At 40.4% G+C, this 24,847-nt stretch overlaps 1 protein-coding gene across 4 annotated transcripts in view; it reads left to right on the top strand.

Moving 5' to 3' along the window:
* The window catches only part of doc2b (double C2-like domains, beta), a 184,177-nt gene that overhangs the window by 75,922 nt on the left and 83,408 nt on the right, over positions 1-24,847 (top strand). For 2 of the 4 annotated variants that reach the window (XM_066660134.1, XM_066660135.1), the window contains one exon: positions 19,641-19,877. The exons of 1 other annotated variant lie outside the window; for it this stretch is intronic. In XM_066660134.1, coding sequence (XP_066516231.1) covers positions 19,641-19,877 — 237 coding nt within the window. Of the gene's footprint in view, positions 1-19,158; positions 19,878-24,847 lie in introns of those variants that run through there. One more of the 4 variants, XM_066660137.1, reaches the window with a different exon arrangement.

Genomic DNA, 24,847 nt, shown 5'->3' with positions numbered 1-24,847 from the left:
CTTCCACAGTTCTTTCATTCTAAGAAATCAGCACTCATCATAGTATTATTTAAATATGTACACTCACATCCATCCATCCAAATGCTCAAATGGCTCTATACTGTATGTATTGCACTATAAGAGTGCTCAAGAAATGATAAGTGGAAGAACAATTATTTATTTCCATGAGATTTGTGTAGAACTAGTGAAGTCTAATGGGTTCAAACACATCCAAACCCTAAATTCAGTAAAAAAAAAACAACAACAAAAAACGTACAATTATATGTCATACAACGAAACGTGACTTCCGTATTTAATCCATCTGTGGCAGTGGACACACACCTAGAGTGATTGGCAGCCATCTCCGGCACCCAAGGAGCAGTTGTGAGTTCAATGACTTGCTCAAGGGCACCTCAGCCATGGATTGAGGGAGGAGGACAGGGCTGTTCCTTCTTTGCCACCGCCCCCAAAATTCCTGCCGGCCGTGGGAATTAAACCAACGACCTTTCAGTCCTAAGCCCTCTTCTCTAACCATTAGGCCATGGCTGCCCACGAGTAGTGAACAAATATTTATTCATTAATTCGTTCATTCTTTCATCCAACTTCATCCAGATCAGGGTTGCCTGGAAATATTAGGCATAGGGGAGAAACACACCTTGGGTAGAGTGTGTACACGAATATTCAAATAACCAGATTATTTAAGTCAGTCCTAGAAGTGGCAGAGCAGTAAGAGATCAGGATAACTGGAACTGCATTAGAGGAACATGCTATAGATCACTCCTTCTCTTTCATTCTCTCTATTCTCTCATATTTTTTTTGTCTCTGTCAACAACAAGGATAACTGACAACCCAGCGCTGCTCCGGTGTCAGTTACGCGAAACCAGCAGGAGTCTCACTGGTTCGTTTCTGCTAAAACCGCCGTAGGAGTGGTTTTACTCTGGGCAGATGTAATGGCTCTCTTCCCAGGATGTTTCTTGTGATAGCCAGCGGCAGGCACATGCTTTAATATGACACTAATGTTGTTACATTTGAAAGACACACTCATAAAACCCTGTCCAAACAAAGTAAGGAGATTTTTTCCTATGCTGCCATTGTTCACACATGACTAAAACACACAGTATTCTCTTCATATACATAATATGGTTGACATCCAGTCTGTAAATCTGCAGCTAGTTTCAGACAAACTCTGATATCAACTTTGAGCAGGTTTAGAAACCGCTACTGCATAACGGCACCCTGTGAATGTCCACTCCCCTTCTAATTACTCACCAGCCGTAGAGCTGCTCTCAGTATTTTCTCTCCCACTGGGAAACCACAGATCTGATAATCTAACTCACTTTGATACCCACAGGACAACAGCCCCCCTGCAGGATACCTTGCAAAAAAGTCTGCTTTTTGTTTTCCTATCCCTTTCTTGTTTACCAGGATTGCTGGGTTTTAGTGTGATCTCTGAAAAGGCACAATTCTTGTCTCACTGGACAAGGATCAGCATTTGACTGTTGCTGTTTTATTCAGTCTCTTGTCTGTTTGATTTATGAAAGCAACTGTCAAACCACCAACAAGCATCAGCTTCATCTTTTTCAAAAGCACTTTGTCTCATCTCTCTCACACACAGTTCAGAGGCATTTTATTATTTCATCTTGTAAAAAGGGGAACTGATGTGTAAAAGCTCAATTTTGGAGAGTCAGGACTGTTCAAAGTTGTGATAGGAACCAAACATCTTGACGTCTTTTAAAGGCTCCCTATCTAAATACAATTATTATGAATGTATTCCCTGATATGTGACAATGCTTTTTTCCAAATTATTTTGAATTAAAGGTTTGTCGAAAGTACGGTGCATCCATGGTGGAAAGTTGAAGTAAATATAGGGCATTATAAGGCAAATTCAGATTGACCACATTCAGCCATTCCACTTTACTGTTACCGACATATTACATAGACACCTGCAGGGAAATTTGGGTTTTTGCAAAGTAATTAAAGTGACTGTATTTGTGTTTCTAGACATTGTAGCCCCTTTTTTCTACAGAATATTTACTGTATTATGTAGCATGGTCTAAGGTTTTTCATACCTGGGCTATGCTTGTTTGATTTTAGAGCTGCCATCATGGCAGGACGATAAAGTTACTTTGGCATTAGACACTTCTGAAAATGAGGCAGATGTAAAACTTGAGCAATTTTGGGTGCAGTACACCAGCTCCAGAATAATTAGTACTTCCTATTCACAGGCATTCAACATTTTAATTTGATTACAGCTTTCGATTTTCGTGAATTAGCCAGAAAGCTTAATGAGGCCTGCTACATTCCTTCCTCTTGTGAGCCTGTGGGGAATCCGCCTGCCTGAGAGCTCAAACTGTAAAAGACTTAGCAGGGGGCATGAAAAAATAGTAATAATTTCATACAAGATTCCAATTCATGCCATACATACACGTGTTGGATCAATATTACATGTGAACGGGACACTTGCTATGCTTACTGTAGAGTGATTATCGATTGACAGATCATACTGTCCAGTTTTTCAAGAGAGCTTCAGAAATAGTGGACTGTATACTGCAAAGTTTTCAACTTTTTGTGACAGATTGGTTACCTTTTAAATATTGATGGTAAATCTGTTCATGAAATTTAAATACATGCATTTATAAGATATTATATTGCATCCAATAAAATGCAATATATCTAGGTTTCTAATGTCTTACATTAGCTTGAATAGTAGCTTGTTAGAGGCAGTGACCTGAAGCGAGGATCAAACACAGGACCCCAGTTCCATGGAGCTATGTGGAAGTAAGAACTACTGGTAGCTCCACCATTCCTCCCCTTATAAACACATTAAAATGCACTATGAACCCTGGCTATTAAGGTCATGTATTCTTGCAGTGCAAAGTGTTTTAAATAAACAATTTGTAGTGTCACAGTTATACAGCTCAAGAATCAAGTCCTGCTTTGAATGACTGTCTGGGAGGAGTTTGATGTGTTCTCCTTGTGTCCGCCTGGGTTTCCTCCGGGTGCTCTGCTTTCCTCCCACGGTCCAAAAACACATGTTGGTAGGTAGATTCAAAAGTGTCTGTAGGTGTGAGTGTGTGTGTTGCCCTGTGAAGGACTGGCATCCCCTCCAGGGTGTGTTCTTGCCTTGCACCCAGTGATTCTGGGTAGGCTCCGGACCTACCGCAACCCTGAACTGCGGTTACAGATAATAGATGAATGGCGTCTACAATGAATGGGGACGTCTACAATTGTGGGGAAATACTGTACTGTCTGGTTTGTTTATGTTCAGAAGCTGGGTTTTTTAAGGTCGAATGGTATGTCTCAGGAAGAAAAACGATTGTTGTTTGTACGTAACTGAAGTGTACGAATTACCACTTAAACTCATTTGTAACTTGAGTTGTTTTGTTTTGTAGCACTTTGCAGTAATGCATTTAAAAGAGCAATAAAGCAAAAATAGATCATGCTTGGAGTTCTCTGTTGTCTAAAGAACTTCAGATGCCGTTTCACTGAGTAAGAGAAAGCCTAGCATATTGGACTGAGACTTTTTTTTTTACCTATTTATTGACACTGGGGCTTTGTAAAAACTATTGGATGGGATTCAAGCACTTAGCACACAGACTGGAGAGCTAGAAAATTATGAGGAAACATACTCAGAGTTGTATAAATTGTGTTTTTAGGTTTTAGGACGTTGCCTTTAGGAACAGCTGTTCAATGCATTATAGGATGTTAAATATACCATATAACCTCATAAATATATTTATAAAGACTTCTGAATACAGGATTCTATAATTTCACAAGGTTTCTATAATATGACTGGTGACAATAAGAGCAATATTTGAAGAAGTGACTTGAATGAAGTTTCTGAACACTCAGTGATTTCAGTGATGAATTTAAAGCCACACTGACTTTTTCATATTTCGATACCTCAAGCCTAGTGGTCCTGAAATATGAATATTTCAAGCTGCAGTCATTTTAATACATCACCACGCTGCGCCTCTGGTGGCTATGAGCACTTTTTAACGCTCAGTTGTCCAGAGCAAGCAGGCCTCATTTAAATACACCAACACTCTACATCTCAGTCCAAAAACATACTCTTACCTCCTCAATCCTTCCAAATATACCTCACCTCTTAAATGACCTACAATGCTTATTTATCAAATGGAAGGTGTGCTAATTTGCAGCCATTAGCCAGGTTTAGGCCAATAAAATCGGCCGTACTTAGTGAGAGAGCCAGAGGCTAGTGCGTGGATGAATGCTGAGTATATTCCCACACAAAGCGTCCAAATAGGTGTGCAGTCATGGCAGGTCCGCTGTCCCAGTCAACCAAGCCCTCATGTTGCCCTGGCAACCATCGCATCTGGGGAGTGAACAGCAGTCTGCTCGGATGGAGAGACCTGCTTAACTGTCTGGAAATCACACTCAGGCTGGTTTCCTCTGACTGCATTCAGAGATATTTAGTAGCGACTGGTAGACATTTTGAACGGTGAAAATTGCAGTGAACAACACTCTACATTGATGTAATTTCCAGTCAGATTTGCCAGTAAATTAATATTCAGTAGACGATTGAGTAAAATAAGATAATCAACTTGCATAAGCATGTGGAATATTTCTTAAATTGGGATTCAGTCCATCAGATAAGCCACCGTTAAAGATATCATCTTTCAGAGACCTGACAGACTTGACCCAGTAGGGCCACTTTTTAGAAGACAGCTCAGTACTATGGGTCCATTCCAGATATATCCAAATATATTTAAGAAATGTCTGACCACCCCAGAACCCAGGTCTCAGTTTCACAGAATACCATCTTTATTCCTGACACGAAAAAAAAAAATGAGCTTACTGATGAATCCTTAATGGCCATTTGGCCTGGAAAGTAATTAACGGTGATATCTGACTTTTGCAGAGTGCTGTAGTGTCTGTGTATTGAGCAGGAGGTTGGGTGTGTTGAACCAGATAGACAACACAGTAATAAGGTCATTTAGTCACTCAACATGCCCTGTTTCCACAGCAGATCATGGAAGAAATATTCACTGTAGCAATTTGTTTAGCAAAACCATCTCCTGAGGATGATAGTAGACTGCATCTCCTGTTCTTATCTTACAAAAAGCTTGACTTCCAGCCGGGATTTGCAGCACTATCAACTGAACGGCTCCTCTAATCTCCATCCAGTCCTGCTTATGCCAATATCGAAGCAGTATTTGCTTTGATTAAAGAGAGGGCTTAGATCGAACACAGTCTTAAAGAGGAAGGCTGCAGGTTCAGAGAATTCCTACCAGATTTTTGTCTCAATGATCAGTCAGATTGTCCAAGACATGCTCTATCACCAGAGCATCACAGATTATAAGCCATCATTCCACCTTAAGCCTGTCAGTGTTTGACAGATCGCATAATATGCTCTGCTTGCTTGAACCAGCTTATTCCTGAGTCTTGGGCAGGAATTCAGACTCCATATTTTCTGTCTCATTTTCTGCTGATGTGCTGTTGTTCTTCTGCTGATTCTTGTGAAGAAGTAAATCGCAGGTCATTAAAGTAAAATATAGAGGTAGCTGCTGGAGAATGGAATGGTGGTGTTCTCCGCTGCAGTGTCTGGGGTTGAGTTATTACCACACTCCTGTCATATATCGATCCTTCTTTTCCCATGTATCTTCAATATTGTGGCATATTTTGATACTTGTTCCTTTACTTTAAAGGGGTCATATTCTACCCTTTTACCAGTTCTGGGATGTTAATGAAACTTGACATGCTGGGGTCTAAATAATACAAGGATCACACAGCACTGCGCTATATTCCCTGTGTCTAAACAGCCCTGTTCACATTAAATGGTTTCAGTGCCTGTTTTGCCAGTGTTCTCATTTTTCCACAGTTGTTTGGCTGTTTTCTCGAGTCTGCTTTGGTCATGTTTATCTTGGATGATTTAACCCCAACTTTGCTTGTGGGTCCAGCTCTGTGGTTGAATATGATGCTCCACACAAGAGTAGAAAGATTCATCTCAACACTTCTTTAAATCCCCAAAATTAATGTGCACATACCCAAATATCACAGTCCCTTGAAATATCATATCTTTATTCTGCCATTACTTTACAGATTGCAAAACTGAATGCTTTCTTGGACCTTTTTGGAAATGTATTCTATATATTTGCAGTTTGATTCAGCAACTCTGCCCACACAGGTTGTGTAATCTCCATAGCAAAGCATTGCCAATTGAGTGGAATGCTCTAGAGCAGACTTGGAGTCTAAGAACACCATGCTTAGTGCCAAGTGTCGGCTAGAGCTTCCCCAGCATTGGGCTGGTTAATAACGGAACCATGTTGTCTGGAGTGATGAAGCACATTCCAACATTTGCAATGGGTTGGAGTGAGGTTTGTGATCCAGGACTAGTCAACCGATATCAGTACCTCGCCTCTCCAAATTCCATCACGCATTTGCAGCTGTGTTCCAGTATGATTCGTAAAGCTTTTCTAAAAGAGTAGCCTTCCTTCGTATCAATACTCTTGATGTCAGAAGAAATATTGGATGAGCAGGTATCCACAAACCTTAGCGCTTGTAGTGTCAAGATAAATATTGCAACACATGCCTTAAGGTTGATCCATCAAATATTTATTTACATGAATAGGTAATGGACTCCTTCTAGAAAGGCCTTGTACTCAGTGAAGAACAGGTTGTGATTTTTTTTTTCCATTTCTCTGGCTTTTCCTTCAACAAAATGTATATTTGCAGGTGGACTGAATGAAAAAAAATCATCTGGCAGACTAGCATGAAAGTGTCCCCCACTGGGGTCCATCATTACCAGCCATGACTTGCTCAGTAGGCTGCAGTAATGACCCCACACTCTCCACTGCCGGTAACACAAGTGCCTGCAAAAGCTAGCATTAGCCTCTCTCCCTCACAAACCTATTCAAATCATAGGTTGTCCAGCTCTTTGTTGAGCCCCTGTTTTAAAGCTCTTGAGTGACCTGGATTACAGCCGACCAAAGTGGCCTTTAACCCTTCACGTTCTCTGTGGGAAAGACAGTTGATCCAGTCTTGATCTGTACATCAGTTTGCCTCTAGCTTGGATCTTCTCAGTGTTCTCTTTTTCAGTTTAGAGCTTCTGTTCCTCCCCCTTTGTCTCAACAGCTTTGTCCCTCCACTTTTGCTGCTCTAGTTTTGTGCCTCCACATTTTTCCTTCATACCCTTTTCTCTTAATCCTTTGTCACTCCACCTTTGTCCCTTCCTCTCTGTCTTGACTTTCCTAAATACATGGCACTAGAAAACTTGAAATACAAGCAGTAATCAGTAAACACCTGGCAAAAATTCAGTCTGATGACTATTATATTTAATAAACCCACCATTATCTCATCTTCTCATGCACTCATATACACTTGGGCTGAAATGGGACATTTTTGATTTTGAATGTTGATTTTCTACATATGGTTTATAAAGAAGATACTTCAGCACATACTTTTTAATGCACAGTTCTTGTTTGTTTGTTGACATAAATATGGTTCAGCATTTTTTCTAAATGTTACCCTGAATAAATACATGTTGTTATATGTTAACTTGTTTATATATAGAAGATCAACAAAACATGTCATTTGACCACTGTTCACATTTTAAATCTGACTGTGTTTGTCATTGGTGGCATGATAGCACTATGGGCTTTTTTTTTTTTGCTGTTACACAGCTCCAGGTTCTTGGGATCCTGGATTTGATCCTTGAAATGGGTCATTGTCTGTGAGGAGTTTTCCCTGTGTCTATGTGGGTTTCCTCCAGTTGCTTCAGTTTCCTTTCAGAGTCCAAAAACACATGGTTTGTCCGTGCAAATGTATTTGTGTATTCGTGTCTGTGTGTGTGCCTGTGTGTGTATGAGGGGTAGAGAAAGAGAGAGACTGGATGACATGTGTGCTCCAATGATTTTGGAAATGCTCTGTATTCAACACAAACTTGCTAAGGATGTCACAGTTACAGAATTGTCAGCATCCTGTAATCCTGTTATTATATTTATTACAAGCAGCACTGTATCATTGGGACACTGCTGATATTAAGTAGCTACTTGTTTTGCCGTTGTTTGCAGCTAACCCAGAGCGACCCAGAAATGCGGAGTTGTTTTGAAACTGCAGTATTACAAAGTGGTTTATGTGTTGATTGTTTTCAGAACTCATTACCTTCACAGATTGGTCATAATTTTGGCTCATCTTGGCTCCTCTTGGATCTGGCTTCCGCGGTGCTCCAGAGAGGCTTGTGTTCTGCCAGCTCGAGACCTCTGAAAGGCCAGGGGTGTAATTGGCTCGTGGCATATATTTCTGGCTTGAAGCGAGCCTCTGGGCTCTCCAAAAACCACTGATAATGTCCAGGCATAATGAACACAGAGCGTTAGAGGACAAGCAGTCAAGTACGTTCTATTTAAGCTTTGGTGGTAATGAATTTTCACAATTGGACTTCTGATGGCATTTAATCAGAGTATGACGTGTTAGCAGTAGTTATAATAGCTCTCAGTAAGTGTCAGTAGCTAGTTTTGTCTTTTAAGTTTGTGTTCTTGTCTTAACTTAAGGGCACTTCCTTTTACAGTCACTTAAGTTGTAGGTAAGTAAGTTATTTTATACGTTCTGTGTAATTAACGTGAAGTACAAGCAGAAACATGGGAATTCTTGATTATTTTTTAAATTGGTCTTATATAATATGCAAATTTTCTGAGATAATTACTTTTGGGTTTTCATTGGCTGTAAGCCATACTCACCAACATTAAAAGAAATAAACGCTTGAAATAGATCACTCTGTTATGGATCTATATAATATGAGTTTCACTTTTTGAATCGAATTACTGAAATAAATTAATATTTTGATGATATTCTTCAACAATATTACCAACCTATTCAAGAGTTGAAAGTATGGGGTCTCTAGAGCTGAAGTCCAGAACCACTGTTCTGGATTAATATCATATGTACTGTAAAAGAAAGTGTTACTGAAGGATTGTGGCATGATTGATTGGTTGTGCAACATTTTCAAACCCTAACAAGCACCCACCATGCTCCCAATGAACCGCCTTAGGACATGTAACTAGAACAGTTTTTCTGTTGGTTTGTTGATTTCTCTCCCCTCATATATTCATCAATGTATTTGTACATTGCCTTCATATGAAAGTTCCAGGCTTATACAGTGTAGTCAGGGAGAGCTGAGGTATAATGGTACTCAGGGATAATGATTCATAATGTAAGAAAATTGATTCACCTATCGCTATACACGGCTGGTCCTGGCATGAAGCCTTTTCGCTCAGTACCATTTATTTATTTATTTTACAATATTTTCAGCTTCTGCGGTATTATAAAATGATATTGAAGGATTTTTTTTTATTTATATGAAATGCATACTTATATAGAAAGCTATAGCACAGAAATGACCTGCTATCCCTGTGCTTCCACAGGGCACAGACCGCAAAATTGCTTTAAAGAAACTGAAATATACACCTAATGCAGTGACATGGTATTCTGTAACAGTTATGGCCTCAATTCCATCTAAAGAAAACCTAATATAGACTGCAGACTTAACTCTGGGATTGTTTTACACAGGGACATAAAGGTGGTGCAGTCAAGGTAAAGTAGTGCAACAAACTAATAAATTACCTACTGTATTAATATTAATAATAGGCTTCATTTTTAAACAGGTTCTACATAATTATTCAGGTATGGCCTGAGCAGATTTAATTCTGACATTTCTTTTGTGACCCACTAGCCTTCTGGCTCTCTGCTTACTTATGTTGCTACAAAGAATTCTTCAACCCTTTAGGACAACCACTTTTGGTTCCCCAAAAAGCTTTCAGTGAGTAATTCTTTAGACAACTACTTTTAATTATGAATCAGTTCATGGAACTTGCATTTAACTCATTCATTCACAGACTCACTCACTCACTCATATTTAACAACATGCTTCAAAAGAACGTTATTCCATGCTTTGCATCAGAGTAAAACTATGTGTTTTTGCAAATGCAATGTGCAAATATAGGAACCTTCAAGGACCCAAAAAATTAAGTGTAGGTTTAACTTTGATTGGTTATTTCCTAAAATTGTATATCATTGCTGTCCAAGGAAAAACATGTATCTCCATTTTTGTTGATTTTTAGTTTACTGCATCATTACAGCAGCTGTCCTTCAAACTATGTGAAAACCAAGATAAATGCTCCAGAATTGCTTGGTATAAAATCTTTTTACATTGATTTCCACTGAAAGTTAAGATTTTATTTTCCTTCTGTAAAGTTACTATGTTGGAGATACATGTATTCCTTTGTACAGTGAAATCTAGGTCAAGTCTTTTATATTTTTAATGTACTAGGTGGTTCCAGCCTGTGGTAAGACTAAATATATAGCCATGTTCCAGCTAACTGATTTGCTCCTCAGTTTGTTGAACAATAAGAAGAGACTGTACTGAGATATTAAGTGAATCTTGTAACACAACCGGTTTTTCATGCAGGCAGCAGTTTCTGAACCGGAAGAACCTCCCATCAGTGACTGAAGGTCTGCTCAATTCCCCTTGGTCTGAACAACACATCTATGACCTGTTACTAATGTGAAATGTCAATAGTATTGATTCATAGCTTGTGTGCCGAGGTTCTTCCGAGGTCTTCCAGTGAGCCTGAGGCTTTTATAGATATTCAACAGATGGAAGATGACCCAAATGAGATCTTTTGCATTGCCGCAAGAGCGTTGCTCTAATCCTATTCACTTAGAATTTATTTGTGGATGTAATTTGCCCCCACCAGCAGCTGTAATTAGTTTGAATCAACAGTACCACAGGTGTTGGGGACAAACAGCTATTCTATGCTGCCTGCAGAGACCTCCATTGTTCTGTGTTGGCTCAGTGTGTACTGTAAGGGAAAGAGAAGTCATTGGGAGATGAAAAGCAGATGAAACTGAAGTGAATTGACGTTTAAATTGGAACATACGAAGAAGACTATTCAGCTGAAGGACTCTACTCTGTATACGTGCACTTAATTAATACTTAGCTTAACAACAATGCAAGCTGTTTGTTAGAGGAGGATTCAGTGAAGCGTAATGTGTAATTTAATTGGGAATTATAGCTTGATTGTTTTCTCGTTTCTGCTCTTGTCATATGGATCCTTGTTGGGCCAAGGCAGAAAATCAGTTTATTTTAAGGCACAATCACTCATTTTAAGCACTAAAAGATAACAGTATTTCTAAAAGTGCGTATTATATTTGTACACTGTTTCTATGAATTACAAGTTACATGAAATGAAGAAACAAATTATGTTTAGTCCCTGAATGAACAAATATATGATCCATAGATTGGGTCCTCTGCATGGGGCCAGTCATGGTTAAATGTTGTTATTGTACCTCTGATACATCCTGGCACTAGGTATAATTTTAGCATTATTTTCATTTTCAAGACTTATTGGAGCAAATGACAAAATGCTTCTTTGATGTCTTTATTTTCAACCAGAGTGAGTGTTAGGACCCTGGACCATTAGTGAGCATCGACGGCCAAATTCTGCCTGTAGTTTTGTTGGCTCTAGTTGGCTAGTGTCAGCGTTTTTGAGCAACCGATTGAGTCTGCTGTATCAGCATTGGTATTCACACACGAGAAAGGGCTGAGAATCAGCACACACCGGGAGAAAAAATATAAAGCAATGAAAGCACACAACTTTCTCAGGAGGATACAAACAAAGAATAGATTTATTTTCGTACAAAAGTCTGAGTAGCATCGTTTTATCACTGTCCACTGGCATTTTGAGTATTGCTAAAAGTGCAGTATTTGAATGATTTATTGCCACTGAGAAATATATTAATATTTTTATGGATAAATATAGATGCACAAAAGCTCTAAAGACCTTTTCGTTTGATGTATAATGTGTCAGTGTAAACAATGGCAATACATTTCAATCATTTTTGACTTTGTTCTGGAACAAAACAAGCAAAATACCAATAAAAACAGATCCTAAGAAAAGAAATTAACCAATAAGACCTGCTAGCACTACTTTACTTTTTACACAGTATGTTAACAAGGACAGTATATGGGAGACATATTATGAAAAAAAAAAAAAACACTTGTTCAGTCCATGTGCACATTCATTTTGAGCCGTTCTGATTAAACACTGTCAAGACTTTAGAAGTGTCCCGCCTCCTCACCTGAGCCTCTCCAATCACAGCATTTGAACCAGGTTAATGTGAGAAAACAAATATGAGGCTGGAGGAAAACAAACACAGCCAGCATGGAGAAATAAGAGTACTGATTTAATATGGAGAAAATGAGAATAGAAAAGAAAGAGAACAAAGCAAAAATGGCTCAAATATGCTGAAACCTGCCATTCTGAACAGGGCTGTTTAGACAAGTGGATAACACTGCTGTGGTGTTTGATCCTTGTGACATTTTGACCAGCGCATTTCCCTAATATTTCATCAAGGCCCCAGAGAATTGTTAGCTTGTGGGTAAACTGGGTAAAATATGTCCCATTTAAGCTTACAATATAATATCATTTTAAGAATGTATTTAGATTTAATGTTTTGCGGAACACTACAGCTCCTGTTTTTTGAGTGTTTTCCTTTCATGTCATTGCAGTATGTGCATACAAGTGTGTGTCTGCCAATGTCTGCTGTCTCTGTGATGTGTTTGAGCGTGAACTTCCAGATAATTAAATGCTGGAAGTTGGTCATCAGTCGGCTGCATTCTCTGCTAGCTTTTCTTTGTGTGTTGCTATGTCTGAGCCCTTAATCTTGGGAGCAATTCATTGCCTGCCCTATCAACGCTCAGTGAACCATCACAAGTTCAGTCCAAGACCCTTGGGTAAAACTAACATCCAAGTGATCCAAAACCTAGAGCTGTAAATCTGCAGTTCCCTGCTATTTGGACATAGACGGAGACTTAACACTACTGAAGCACACTGCATGACAAGAGGCCAACAATAAATATGTACTTCTCCAAACCATGACCTGACACCCTGGATGTTTCAACGCATTGTTAAAAGCTTTTGGTTATATGGCATAGATTGTTGGTTCAGGAATCATCGTAATCTCCATGCATGTAATGCTCCCAGTAGTGCCCCAAGCATAATCCATTATTTTTTGACTAATATAACACCACCAAACACCATAAGGCTGAAGTATATGCATGGTGTGGTGTACACCACTTGTCTTGGATAACAGTTATTGTGGATTGGCACTAGCATTCTATCTCTCTCTCCGCCCCTGCACTTTCTCCCCCTTGTAATCTTTTACAAGTGGTGTGATGCCAAACTAAAGGTGTCTCTCTGTAAGGAGTGCCGGCTCACGTAATTCGTCCTATTTATGTGCTTTTATAGTGTGTGTGGGTGTACCTGATGATCGCAAATTAAGGTTCACATACTGGGAAATTTGGGAGCAGGACGAAGAAAGTCCTGCTGGTTTCTTCACACTGTTATGTGGTATGCTACAGTAGTAGATTTTTTTTTATCATGTTATATTTACCTCTGAATGATTCAGACGTAGAGATGAGTATTAAAAACAGGTCGATAACAGTATACAATACAGTGCAAATTCACTCTTTCATTTCCAGTCCAGATAAGTACCAGGTATACATTTATAGCAACATGGAAAAAGCAGAAACCACATGTTTATCAAGATTATATTAAAATATTAAAATTATACTGAAATCTCAATAACTAATACAACAGTACTCTTCAACATTTGCCTTTTTACAGCTTCCAGTCTTTAAAAGAAACATGTTATGAATGTTTCAAAGTGCTTCCAAAGTTCAGTCTTAGAAGTTGGTTGAATAGTTTGCTTCTTACAACCACGTATACCCAATGGCAAATGTAGCCATTTTCGATTTTAGATATTTCTGATGACAAGAAAGTTAACCAGGCAACTAACCCATCTATTAAAATAACTTATCATGTCATGAGTAGGGCTGGATTATATTTAAATGTCAATATATTTCACAACAGAAAATTATTTTTAAACACATTTCTGATATTCAGTTATCTGATAAATGTTTTGATGTGGGTCGTTATCACAGATGTCCACTAAAATTTTGAAGCATCAATGGCAGGAAGTTTTACAGCAGTTCCCTCACTTAAACTCGGGTGTTTCATTGGAATGGGAACAGATGTTTATTTTGCTTTATTAAGTATTGGAAAAAAAAATACATATTCAGGAGATTTGTGATTTTGCTGTAGGAATTGCATAAACAAGTGAAACAGTGCCCAAGTCATCCAGCTATATTAATAGAGAAATTGTGAGTATTAGAAGTGAGATCATGTTGTTGCACTCAGTTTCAGTGAGTCAGATATTTTCGCTTACTGACTGACTACTAATGCTGAAATGTGCATGCGAAGGTAGGAATGTTATTTCATATTCTGCTGTTAGGTTAGCCATATTTCACAAGGTGGTGCTACCACATCATCTGTTGTTAGTTCAGCCATGTTTCACATAGCACTTTTCCACTAGCGAGGAAACAGAAGAGTTCCAGTTCGTGAGCAAAATTTGGAACAGTTCTGTGCGTTTCCATAAACTGGCTTGTCAACCAAAAAATAATAATTCCCAGCTGGAACCAAAGAACAGTAGGTTCTTCAGCACAAACCGTGGCTTCGTCCATGGGCATGTCGAGGTTCGGAAACTCAAGAAAGAGCTCAGAGCCTTATCACCCAATAGAGCTGGACAGAGTCATTACAAAGTTTTATATACATAAAATTATAGGAAATAAAATAGGAACATGCTGCGTTTGTGTGTGTTTCTGGGGCTGTGTTTGGCTCTGTGTTAGTTGGGTTACTCTGCTGTTCACAAGCTCAGCAGGATGACTTGGAACTCAACAACATTTACACACACATTGTATCTCACAGAGAGAGAAGCACTGCTGAATTTGTCTTATTTTGCATGTGTCTTTGCCTGAAAAATTGTAAAGGGAAGTTGTGGGGAGACATTTTGTGGCATTAGTGTGTCTATAAATCTCCATATAGCTGCGCACAGACATGTTAACCTTCATGTATTACTCTAACATTGAATAAATAAGTAATTGTAATTCTTAAAACCAACAAAATGCTCTTGGTCTTCTTTGTTCTTTGGTGGTCTAATATTTATTTTTAAATAAAATGAACAAGAAAAACACTGATGCCTGTGTTATATGTTATGAACAAAACTTTACCTTTTTTCATTTCTGTATTTATTAGTCCTGCCCTCAATATTTCCAGTACAACACAATCACATAATAATAGCCACATGTAAACAAAGACATTGATATGAAGCACCAAATCTTCTCCCGACCTTCCAATGACAAGTGTGTATATTTTGGGCTTTCCTGTTTTTGAAATGCCAGAAACACCTGCTATATAAACAATGGCTATATGGCTAATGGAACTCTGGCAAAACTAGGCAAGCCTCACTTTGCTCTTGTTGTAGGATGGTAGTAGGTAAAAATTTAGGGTATCTGTTAGTGTTAGGCGGTATAACGAAAAAACCCTATTAAAAAAGTGGCCAGCTATGCTTCTAAACAGTGTAGAGTCTTATTCCACTTATATTCAGTCTCAGAATTTGCTCTTTTTTTTTCTTTTAATCGTCAACACATGTCAATATGCACTGTCAGGTGCTCACAGATATAAGGCTCACAGTACTCACAGATATAAGTCTCTCAATGCACCCCCCACACCCACCCCCTCTCCATGATAACTCTGTATATTGCGCTAATATTTTGAGACAGTATGAAAAATGTGGATACTGCCCATTCCTAGTATCAGTGCCTTAAACAGAGACAGACTATTCTCTGCTCATTAGATTGTTTATCCCTTATCCCTTGTACTTTTCTAAATTTACTCCTCCCTAGCGTAAATATTGTGCCACTAACATTCAAGAGTGTAAAACCACAGTGCTGTCTACCCCTGCGGCCACTCGGCTGGACTCTGTGATCACTCTTTTCAGAGAAGCCAAAGAAACAGAAAGCAGGCGGTTGCGCTCCACAGAGAAATGTCAGCAACCCTGAACTTTGGCGTTTGCGGACCATTCTCCGGGCCGAGGGTCCTAAGCCTGGGAGGAGTGACATTTACACGGCCTCAGCTGCCAGCGCACAGCCAGCTATTTCATCTCCTCCTTCTCTCCTTCTTGTCTCCATGGGTATTACCCACAGTATTACCCATGATGCCCTCAAAGAGTTATTACAGAGTGATATTATGAAAAACATGGACTGAGTTGATGAAAACTCTTTCTGTATGTGTTTACTCTGCCTCTCACAAAGAGAGTTTGTTTTGTAGATTTGCACGTATTTAACTGGCATGGCTTTGCACTTCATGGTGGAAGTGTGAGAGTTTTGATTTGATATGAGATTATGTTAGTAAACCACTCCAGCTGGTCCCACTGTTATTCACTGGAGTTCCATTACGTCGGAGAACATAGTTTGCCTTCTACTGGGGCATTCATACTCCTCTAACTGACACATGGCATTGAGCATGGTGACCTTAGTCTTATATGTGTGCTCCAGAGTGCCCCATTTTTATTGGAAAAGCTTTTCTGTGGAGATAACCTGAGCTGTGCCAGTAATGGAAGCACCGTAAAGTGTCCAAGATCAAGTGAAAAGTAAGAGCAAGAAATTTCTCATTTATATGCAAGGTGTCCTCATAGTTTTGCATGCAGCCTGTTCAGCGAAAAGAAGAAAGGCAGGGGAAGGATGAAGTGAGACAGAGATACAGAAGCCAAAAGAAGCAAAAGGGAGTGTTCCGTTATCCTCAGCTATCGAACACTATCGAGCACCACATCCATCCCTGTGTGGTGGCCAAGGGCCATTTTTCAGCCAGTTCTTGTGCTGCTTCTGGATTACATATTCCACATTTACCAGTCTGACTTCATGAGTTATGTATTCCTCGAGATTTAAGAGGACATAAAACTGTACCTTGTAAATCAAAAGCTCTCTGCCGACATGAGTCTGGTCTGTGATTAATGACAACAGGCAGAGTTTACGTTCCACATCTGTCCCATTATCATCTGCATTCCTTAAACACAAATCCCACTCTCTGTTTGCTCCTATTCAGGCACTGGAATGGTTGCAGAACACCTGCTTGTTCCAGATGTTTCTTCACACACTTTCATGGCAGAGGCTTTATCGTCTTACAATTCAATTTTATATGTGTAGGCTCTTCCGCCACATTGGCTCGGGGTGTATGCCAATGAATCTGGACCCCGTTCCGTTTTGAGAACCTGACTTCGAATGTGGAATTAGAAAACATCCTATAAGTTTAAGGAAGAGGAGGAAGAACCTTGTAAAAACACAGCTGAGGTTAAACAGAGATACTGGGTTCTATGAATTAAGCTAGTGCCAAGCACTAAAGCTCTGGTGTCACTGCCACACAGCTCTTGAGCCATGGGGGCCTGGGTTCAAGCCTTGCCTTTGGTCACTGTCTTTGTGGAGTGTATTGTATTCTCCTTTTGACCACTACACGGCCACAGGGGTAGCTCTTGTGTGCTCCGGTGCTAGTCCTAAGCCTGGGGAAAATGGCAGGGTTGTGTCTGGAAGGGAATCCAATGTAAAACCTGCCCCAGTAGCACTGTGCAGATCCTCAGACAGATTGGTGGGTGATCTGCTATAGTGACCCCTTACGGGAGCAGCTGAAGGTGGAGCAAGGACACCTGGCATTAGAGCTTTAGTAGCAAAAATATCTTGTTGACTACCAGTTGGTCCAGGTATCTATGCCACAATGATGTTTTCGAAGTGCTTTTGCCAAATATTTGACATTATCTGCACAGTAAATGCTTTTGACAGTGTTGAGTTTTTTTTTATTTGGCTCAACGTAACAAAGGACAGAAGATAAAGCAGTTCTGCCATTCCTCCCCACATGGAACAACTGAGGAACCCTAAATAAAAAATGCAAAAGGACAGAATCCTCCGGAAGGATTACAAAGATAGAGCAGGAATTAATGAGATTTTCTCGCCACAGTGTTGTTCAGTTTTTTTTTCCCCTTTTTTTTCCACCAAAGAATTATAGCAATGGCACTGGCAGCAGCTCCTTAATGACTGGGGTAAATTAATAGCCCCAAATTACCTCCTTGCTATTCAGAACCGCTTTTGATTAATGTATTTGTTTGCACCTCTATCTCTCGCCCCATAATGAGAGAGAAAGGTTTGTGATTTGTAACGAGGCACTCCTCAGATTCAGGTCGCTGCATGAGCATCCATTTAAGATCATTATTACCACATTGTCATAATAATAGTGCTCATTCATTTCTCCTGCATGTGCCGTGGGCTTACGTCAGCGCTGGTGATGGTGTTTTTTTGTTTTTTTTTGGCTCGGTCCCCTGGAAAGCGCGGCATGATCTCTGTTCATAATAAATCTGTTATTGTAGAAAATGGAACAAATGGGTTTATTCTGCCATTCATCAGCGTGCTAATGTAAACAATGGTCTGTATCGCTTTCTCATGATCTCCTTCTGTTAGTAAAAATCGATGGACTGGTCAGAAGACATTGTAGCTTTGTGTGTGTGTGTGTGTGTGTGTGTGTGTGTGTACCTATCACTAATAAAACATAGGCATTGGACATTGCATGTAAACGGCATCTAGCGAGTTTAGGATCACTCCATCCCAGTTTCTAGTGCAAAATATCTTTTTTTATTTGTTTAATTGAATATCTTCTAAGATCTAACTCTCTATTAAAAACATATTTCATATTTATTTCCAGACGTTTGCACTGATGTTTAATTTGGTTAATTACAGGGTTTCATTTTGTTTGCTTGTGTCTTTCTGTGTTTATTTGCTTGTGTAATGAGCAGTGTAACAGGCAGTAAGCTGGAAGCAGCTGGTCAGAGCCTGCAGGAAAGGAGCACTTGTTGCGTTAGATTATGCGAGCACTCAGCATCTGACCATGTCCTGACTGTTAGGAGAGACGACGCATACATCAGGCTAGAGGAATGAAGAGAAGGCTCAGGTGCTACCCCCCACCCTAGCTCCACCTCCACCTCTCTCTCTCTCTCTCTCTGACAGATGGAAGAGACTAATAGCATAATTAAGTAGCCGCACTGGCGGTTCCTGTTTACCTCCTGGTTGCTAAGCAGTGACATCAGCCAATCCGTCCGTCCTTCCTCTCTCTCTTTTTCTCTCTCTCTAATCCTGTCCCCTCCCTCCCTCCCTCTCTCTCCCTCTCTCTCTCTCTCTCTCTCTCTCTCTCTCTCTGGCTGCTGGAAGGAGGGCTCAGTATGTTGTAGCACTCAGAGGCAGAAGGCATGGTTGCAGCACGCAAAACCGCTCGGCTGCATCTCTCCATGTAGCCACCACAGCTCACTTCTTTCTCTCTCTCGCACACTCACACATACACACACACACATTCTCTCACATGTATAGGAGTGCAGGGAGCCACCTCAGGAGTTTTGATTGCTTCTTCAGGGATAAGGACACAGAACAACACATTTTTGGAAACTTTCACCTTTTTTCTTTTTTCTTTTTTTTTGCCAACAAAATAAATATTTAATTTTTTTTTTTTTTTTTTTTTTGGGAGGGTTTTTTTTTTTGGGTTATTAAATTTTCCAGTGCGCCACCCACTCCCCGCACCTCCTCGCCGGACAGGCAGGGGGTCGGACGGCGGCGTTTGCCCATAGGGCTGCATGCATGACACAGCGCAAAGGCGAGAAGCCCACCATCAGCATCCAGGAGCACATGGCCATTGACGTGTGCCCGGGCCCCATCCAGCCCATCAAGCAGATCTCTGACTATTTCCCCCGCTACCCGCGGGGTCTTCCTCCCACAGCGCCGCCGCCTCTGGGACTGAGCCGGGCCGGATCCCTGCGCTCCACCTCTTCCTCCACCTCCGTAGCAACTTCAGCAGGACGGAGCACTGAGGGCCTCCTCTCTACAGCCGTCCACTCAGACCCGGCACGGGACCAGGACGAGCCTGACAGAGTCTCAGGAGCCACTTCAGCTCTCACACTGCTCAGCAAGAAAGAGGAAGAGCCAGACATAGAGGGCTATGACTCAGACGACTCCAGTGAGTACAGTGTTTAAACTGACCCCTGTGTTCTGTAGGGGGCTTTATTGATGGTTGTGTTGTTTCACCCCCTCCCATTGTTTCATGTGGAAGTCTCATTCAGCCTCTCTCCATCTCTTATTCTTGCCAGTTTAGTTAGTGACTATTCTCCTCTCTCTCTCGCTCTCTCTCTCTCTCTCTCTCTCTCTCTCTCTCTCTTTCTCTTCAGTCTTTACTGTCCATGCATCAGGCTCTCCTTCTCTTTCGCTTTTCTCTCCATCCTTCCTGTCTGTAATCTATAATCTGTTGCTGCTTCTGCTCTGCTCCTTGCTACGTTCTTTCACTCTGCTGAGACAACTGTTGCTGCACTGGCTTGCTGCCAGACAGCACACCAACACATTTGCAGCCTCTCTTTCTGTCTTGTAGTCTCTGAGATCATTACTCTGCCTCCTCCAAATCCCTGCCTCATCATTTACCCTTCATATAAATCACCTCATCATACCAGCCAAATCATCAGCTAGTGTCCTGGTTTTAATTAGCCCCGATGAATCACGCTCCCGGTGGCTCCGCGGAGCTTTGGACAGAGAAGGAAGCACCTATGTGTTTGGACGCAGGCGCTGTTTACATCCACACAGTGAAGTATAGGAGAAGCACTAGGTTCCACCGGTCTGTGCATGTGTTTGGCTTTATACTCCACATTCAGACTAATCCCAAAGTCTGGGCTGTTTATTTTCTACCTACACTCATTCAATCTAGAGAACCTATTGAAGGGAATGTTCTGTAATGAGACAACATTTCTGTTCTCATTTGTTAAGCCCTGACCACTTACATGCATGAAGTGATTGCATGTGCTGTACTGTTGAGTTCTTGTAATACAGTTATTGTGCAGTTGTAGTTACATAAACTCTATGTCTGTAAGTTCAAGGGTATTTATATATGTATATAATTACAATATTACATGGAGTCTCCCCTCCTTTTGCCATAGTTGTAACTTTACTCTAGATGGTGGAACATTGCTGTGAGATTTTGATGGCATTTGGCCTCAGAAGCATTAATAGTGCTGGATGCTAACTTCTGGTGTTTTAATCATATAAATATAAAACCCCCTCCAGCTGACACTTGGCATTGAACACCATTACGTTAGGTTAACACAGTACCCCCTAATGAATACAGTGCTATTTAACGATTTGTGCAGTGGAAGACTTGTACTTCAAGCCTAATAAAACTATTAGGTCTTTAGTGTAGGATAGTTATATGTTTTTGTGGGATATTTCTCCTGAGAGCACATACATCTGCCATCTTTGAGACAGGAGAAACATTAAAGGAACACTGAGTAAGTACCTTAAAATTACAGCTTTAAAATCATCGTGATGCTTCACTGTCCTGTAATAGGACAATAAAGACCCTGCTGTTGCTGCTCTGGGCTCAGCACTGCAGGCACTGCACTATGTAACGATTGAAAGGGGGTAGGAAAACACTCTAAAACTGTAGAAGGAGCACAAGAGCAAAACTACAAAATTTTACCTAGTGTTCCTTTAAGTTCCACTCTGACTTCAAATCTGACTAAAGCCACAGGGGGTTCTGTCCATCCTTTGTCCATTCTCTGTCAGAAGAGGAGGATGTAGAACTGTTTGAGAGAGAGGAAGTCTCTCCCTCTCTCTCTCTCTCTCTCTCTCTCTCTCCTGCTCCCTCTCCTTCTTTCCCTCTCTCTCACACAGAAACACATCCACACACCATCCCAGAGTGCGTGTGTGGGGAAGTACAAGTAGCTTAAAGCAGCAGAGATGGGGCTTGTCTCTAATCCTCTGTGCCACTGGCCTGGCACAGAGCGATCTGGCTGCTGACAGATGTTGACCTTTGGCCTCGGCGTAAGCCTCCTACCGAGAGAACAGTGGGATCATTGCTTTGCGCTCAGGCCGAATCTCTCCACAAAAATTCATAGCCATAGTGGAAATGAAGAGTGTGAGCAGTGTGTGGCTGCAAGCAAAACTTTTCTTTTCTCTGTGTAACTGCCACTGCACGCTGACTTTCATTACAGTAATCATTATGAATTGCTCTTACATGGCCATTACAGGTTGTATATCCCAGGTAAATCAAATTTCAGATCAGATTAGTCCCTCATGTGGCCGCCCCTTAGCTCCTTTAATGAGGGTCTGTGATGCATGAGGTCTTTTGTTTTGTGTGTGTGTGTGTGTGTGTGTGAGATTCAGACTGAGTATGTGTAGTCAAGTGTGATTGTGAATATGATCAGCTTGTGTTTGTCGTACTTTACATCTGTTTTAAAAATTAGAGCAGTTGTTTTCAGAACTAACTAACTATGTTTATTTCAACAATATTGGCCCTTTTAATAATTAATGAGGACACGTTACTCTTCGCATGGAATGTCCGTATGTCTATGTCATATTGGGACAGCTTAGCATGCTGCCATTCTGTTCCAGTCTAATGGTCAGTGACATGTGTGACCGCTTTAATCACAGCCTACCTGGACTCCACAGATACACACACACACACACACACATGCACACTTACACAACACCTACCCACTGTGAATCGCAACTCACCTATTAGCAGTAGAACAGACAGCCAAATGAGATTCTAATTTGCTGTGTGTGTTATATCACATGCGAAATACAATAAGTCCATTACACACATTTATGAGGCACTTAACAAGCTCTGAGGCCCACCTGGGACACGGAAGAACCGCTTCAAAACAAACCAACACCCAAATCTGGGCAACAAAACAGATGGATTTTACAGCAACTTCCATCCAAACATTTGGCTCTGAACAGCGCTTGAGTGGAGAAATTGTTGAAGAACTTGAATACACACTGCCAGTGTAAATTTCTGATTCATTGCCTGGTTTACTACAACTGATCGCAAAACAAATTTGGATGCGAGTCGTCCAGTGTGGCCAGAATCAAGTATGTGTCTGACACACTTATTTTTGACTGGGGCTGCACGGTAAATCACATTTTTATTGTTATTGAGATGTGCATTTTTACAACAGATATGTTGTTAACATATTCATAGTAGTGATGCATGAATATCTACTGAAGTCCACTTTTTGATTTCATTAATTCCTTCATATGTCTTCTGTAACTGGTTCATCCTGATCAGGGTTGCAGTGTCTACTTAGGCAAGAACACACCCTGGACATGACACCAGTCACCCAAACACTCAAAACTCTACACAGGTTTACACAGCCAGTTCCTCAACCAATATGATTTTGGACGGTGGAAAGGAACCAAAGCCCTCAGAGGAAACCCACACTGACAAGGGGAGAATATATCAAATTCCTTGCACTGTGTGATGCAAGGAGAGTTTTGAATTCTGTACCCCAAGAACCTGGAGCTCACCATGCCACCGTGTTTGGTATTTGTTTCAGTCAAAATTTTTAAGCCACTTTTCTATTTTATCTGATTTATTTCTTCACAAAATATTCTGTAGCCAAATATCCTGCGTTTCTACTGACAGATGGAGAAAGACTGCATTGCAATTGTATAATTTACTGGTTGGATGTCAATTTTTTTGTCAGGAAATATCCTGCTTTGAATAACAATTAATAGACCAATAGAACGTGGCCTTTTAACTAAATCTTTTCTACTCATGGCTTTAGTGTAGTACACAAATAACTGACCTATTGTTGTCAGGAGACTGTGGGTGACTAAATATAAAAACATGGAAAACAACAATGTATTTGGGCTGCCTGATGCAACTCCCAAGCCACCAGTAGGTTCTGTATGCCTAGAGCTAGGGAAAAAAATCTACAGAGACACAGGGCTACTGTAGGATTTAGCTCCACAGGGATTTCAGAAACCCAGTGATATGATTTTCCTCCTTGTTTTAAAGGTGTTTAAACCACAAAACACATCGAAGCGCCACATTCTTCCCTCACTCAAACCTAATGGGATTCAGTTTGACTGGAGCTGGATCAATAAGTGCCTGTACTTTGATAGACTATTTATTCAGTGTTACTTGCGCATCAATAGTGTTGAGGAAACAAGGCTCAGATTTGTTTAGTTCTCTTTACTTCTGAGTGTAAGGGGTGGCAGCAAGAGTTGGAGCCCTATTTTTAATCATATTTATTTTTTGCACTATAATAACAGTTGATATTCTATCCAAAGATTTGTAGATACTAAGAATATCTACATTTTTACTGACACTGTAGATACTTCACAGCAAATGCAGTGACCAATAGCATAGGATACTCAAGAACATCCCAACATGAGTCTTAGGACCCATACATAGTGCAAACTCTGGGCTACAGGAGTGTTAGAGGTCTGTCCAGTATCAATGGAATGCCATTTGTTGTTCAGATTTATTTGTCTTGCATCATTGCCTCACCTCACTAATGTTCTAAACATTCTTTCTATTGATGACCTTGAACACTGGGCAAACACTTGTTTAGAGACATTTGACCATGAAGTGTGTCAACCAGTCAATGGAATATAAATTTATATGGGCTTTTTAAAGTTAATACACACCAAAAGGTACAATATTAATCAAGGTACATGTCCAAACAGCATTGCACAGTCACAGTTTGCAAGGAAAAATGATCCCCTTTCTTCTGTAAATAACAACACACACTCCAGTAGCTTCTTCATTCCCTTTAATGGAACCAGGTCTTAGTCATTCTCTCCTACTCTTTATGTCCTCCACCCACCGATCCCTCCTCAGCTCTATTTTGCAATTATTTAGCTGGTCTGAAAAAGTATTACATCGGTTGCTGTTCACTTGGTATTGTTTGCTCATTTTATTCTGCCTTTGAATAGATTTTACACCCTGTGTTACAAACTGTATGTCCTTTGTCATCTTCATAGTTAAAGTTCTGTCTGGTTTGTCCAGCAGAGCACAGCAAAGGTGGCCTTTTTGCAGTCACTCCAATTCTAACAAGTAGCAAGCAGCAAGGGTGCAGTGATAAACATAGGTTGGTTCTGTCACTTATTCATTTCTAAAATGATTATTCTGGGTTAAGATCATTTTTTGGGGGT

Source organism: Hoplias malabaricus, chromosome 2, assembly GCF_029633855.1.
Source record: "Hoplias malabaricus isolate fHopMal1 chromosome 2, fHopMal1.hap1, whole genome shotgun sequence".
NCBI lineage: Eukaryota > Metazoa > Chordata > Actinopteri > Characiformes > Erythrinidae > Hoplias > Hoplias malabaricus.
The sequence above is the reverse complement of the archived record's forward strand: the minus strand, read 5'-3'. Positions and strand labels throughout refer to the sequence as shown.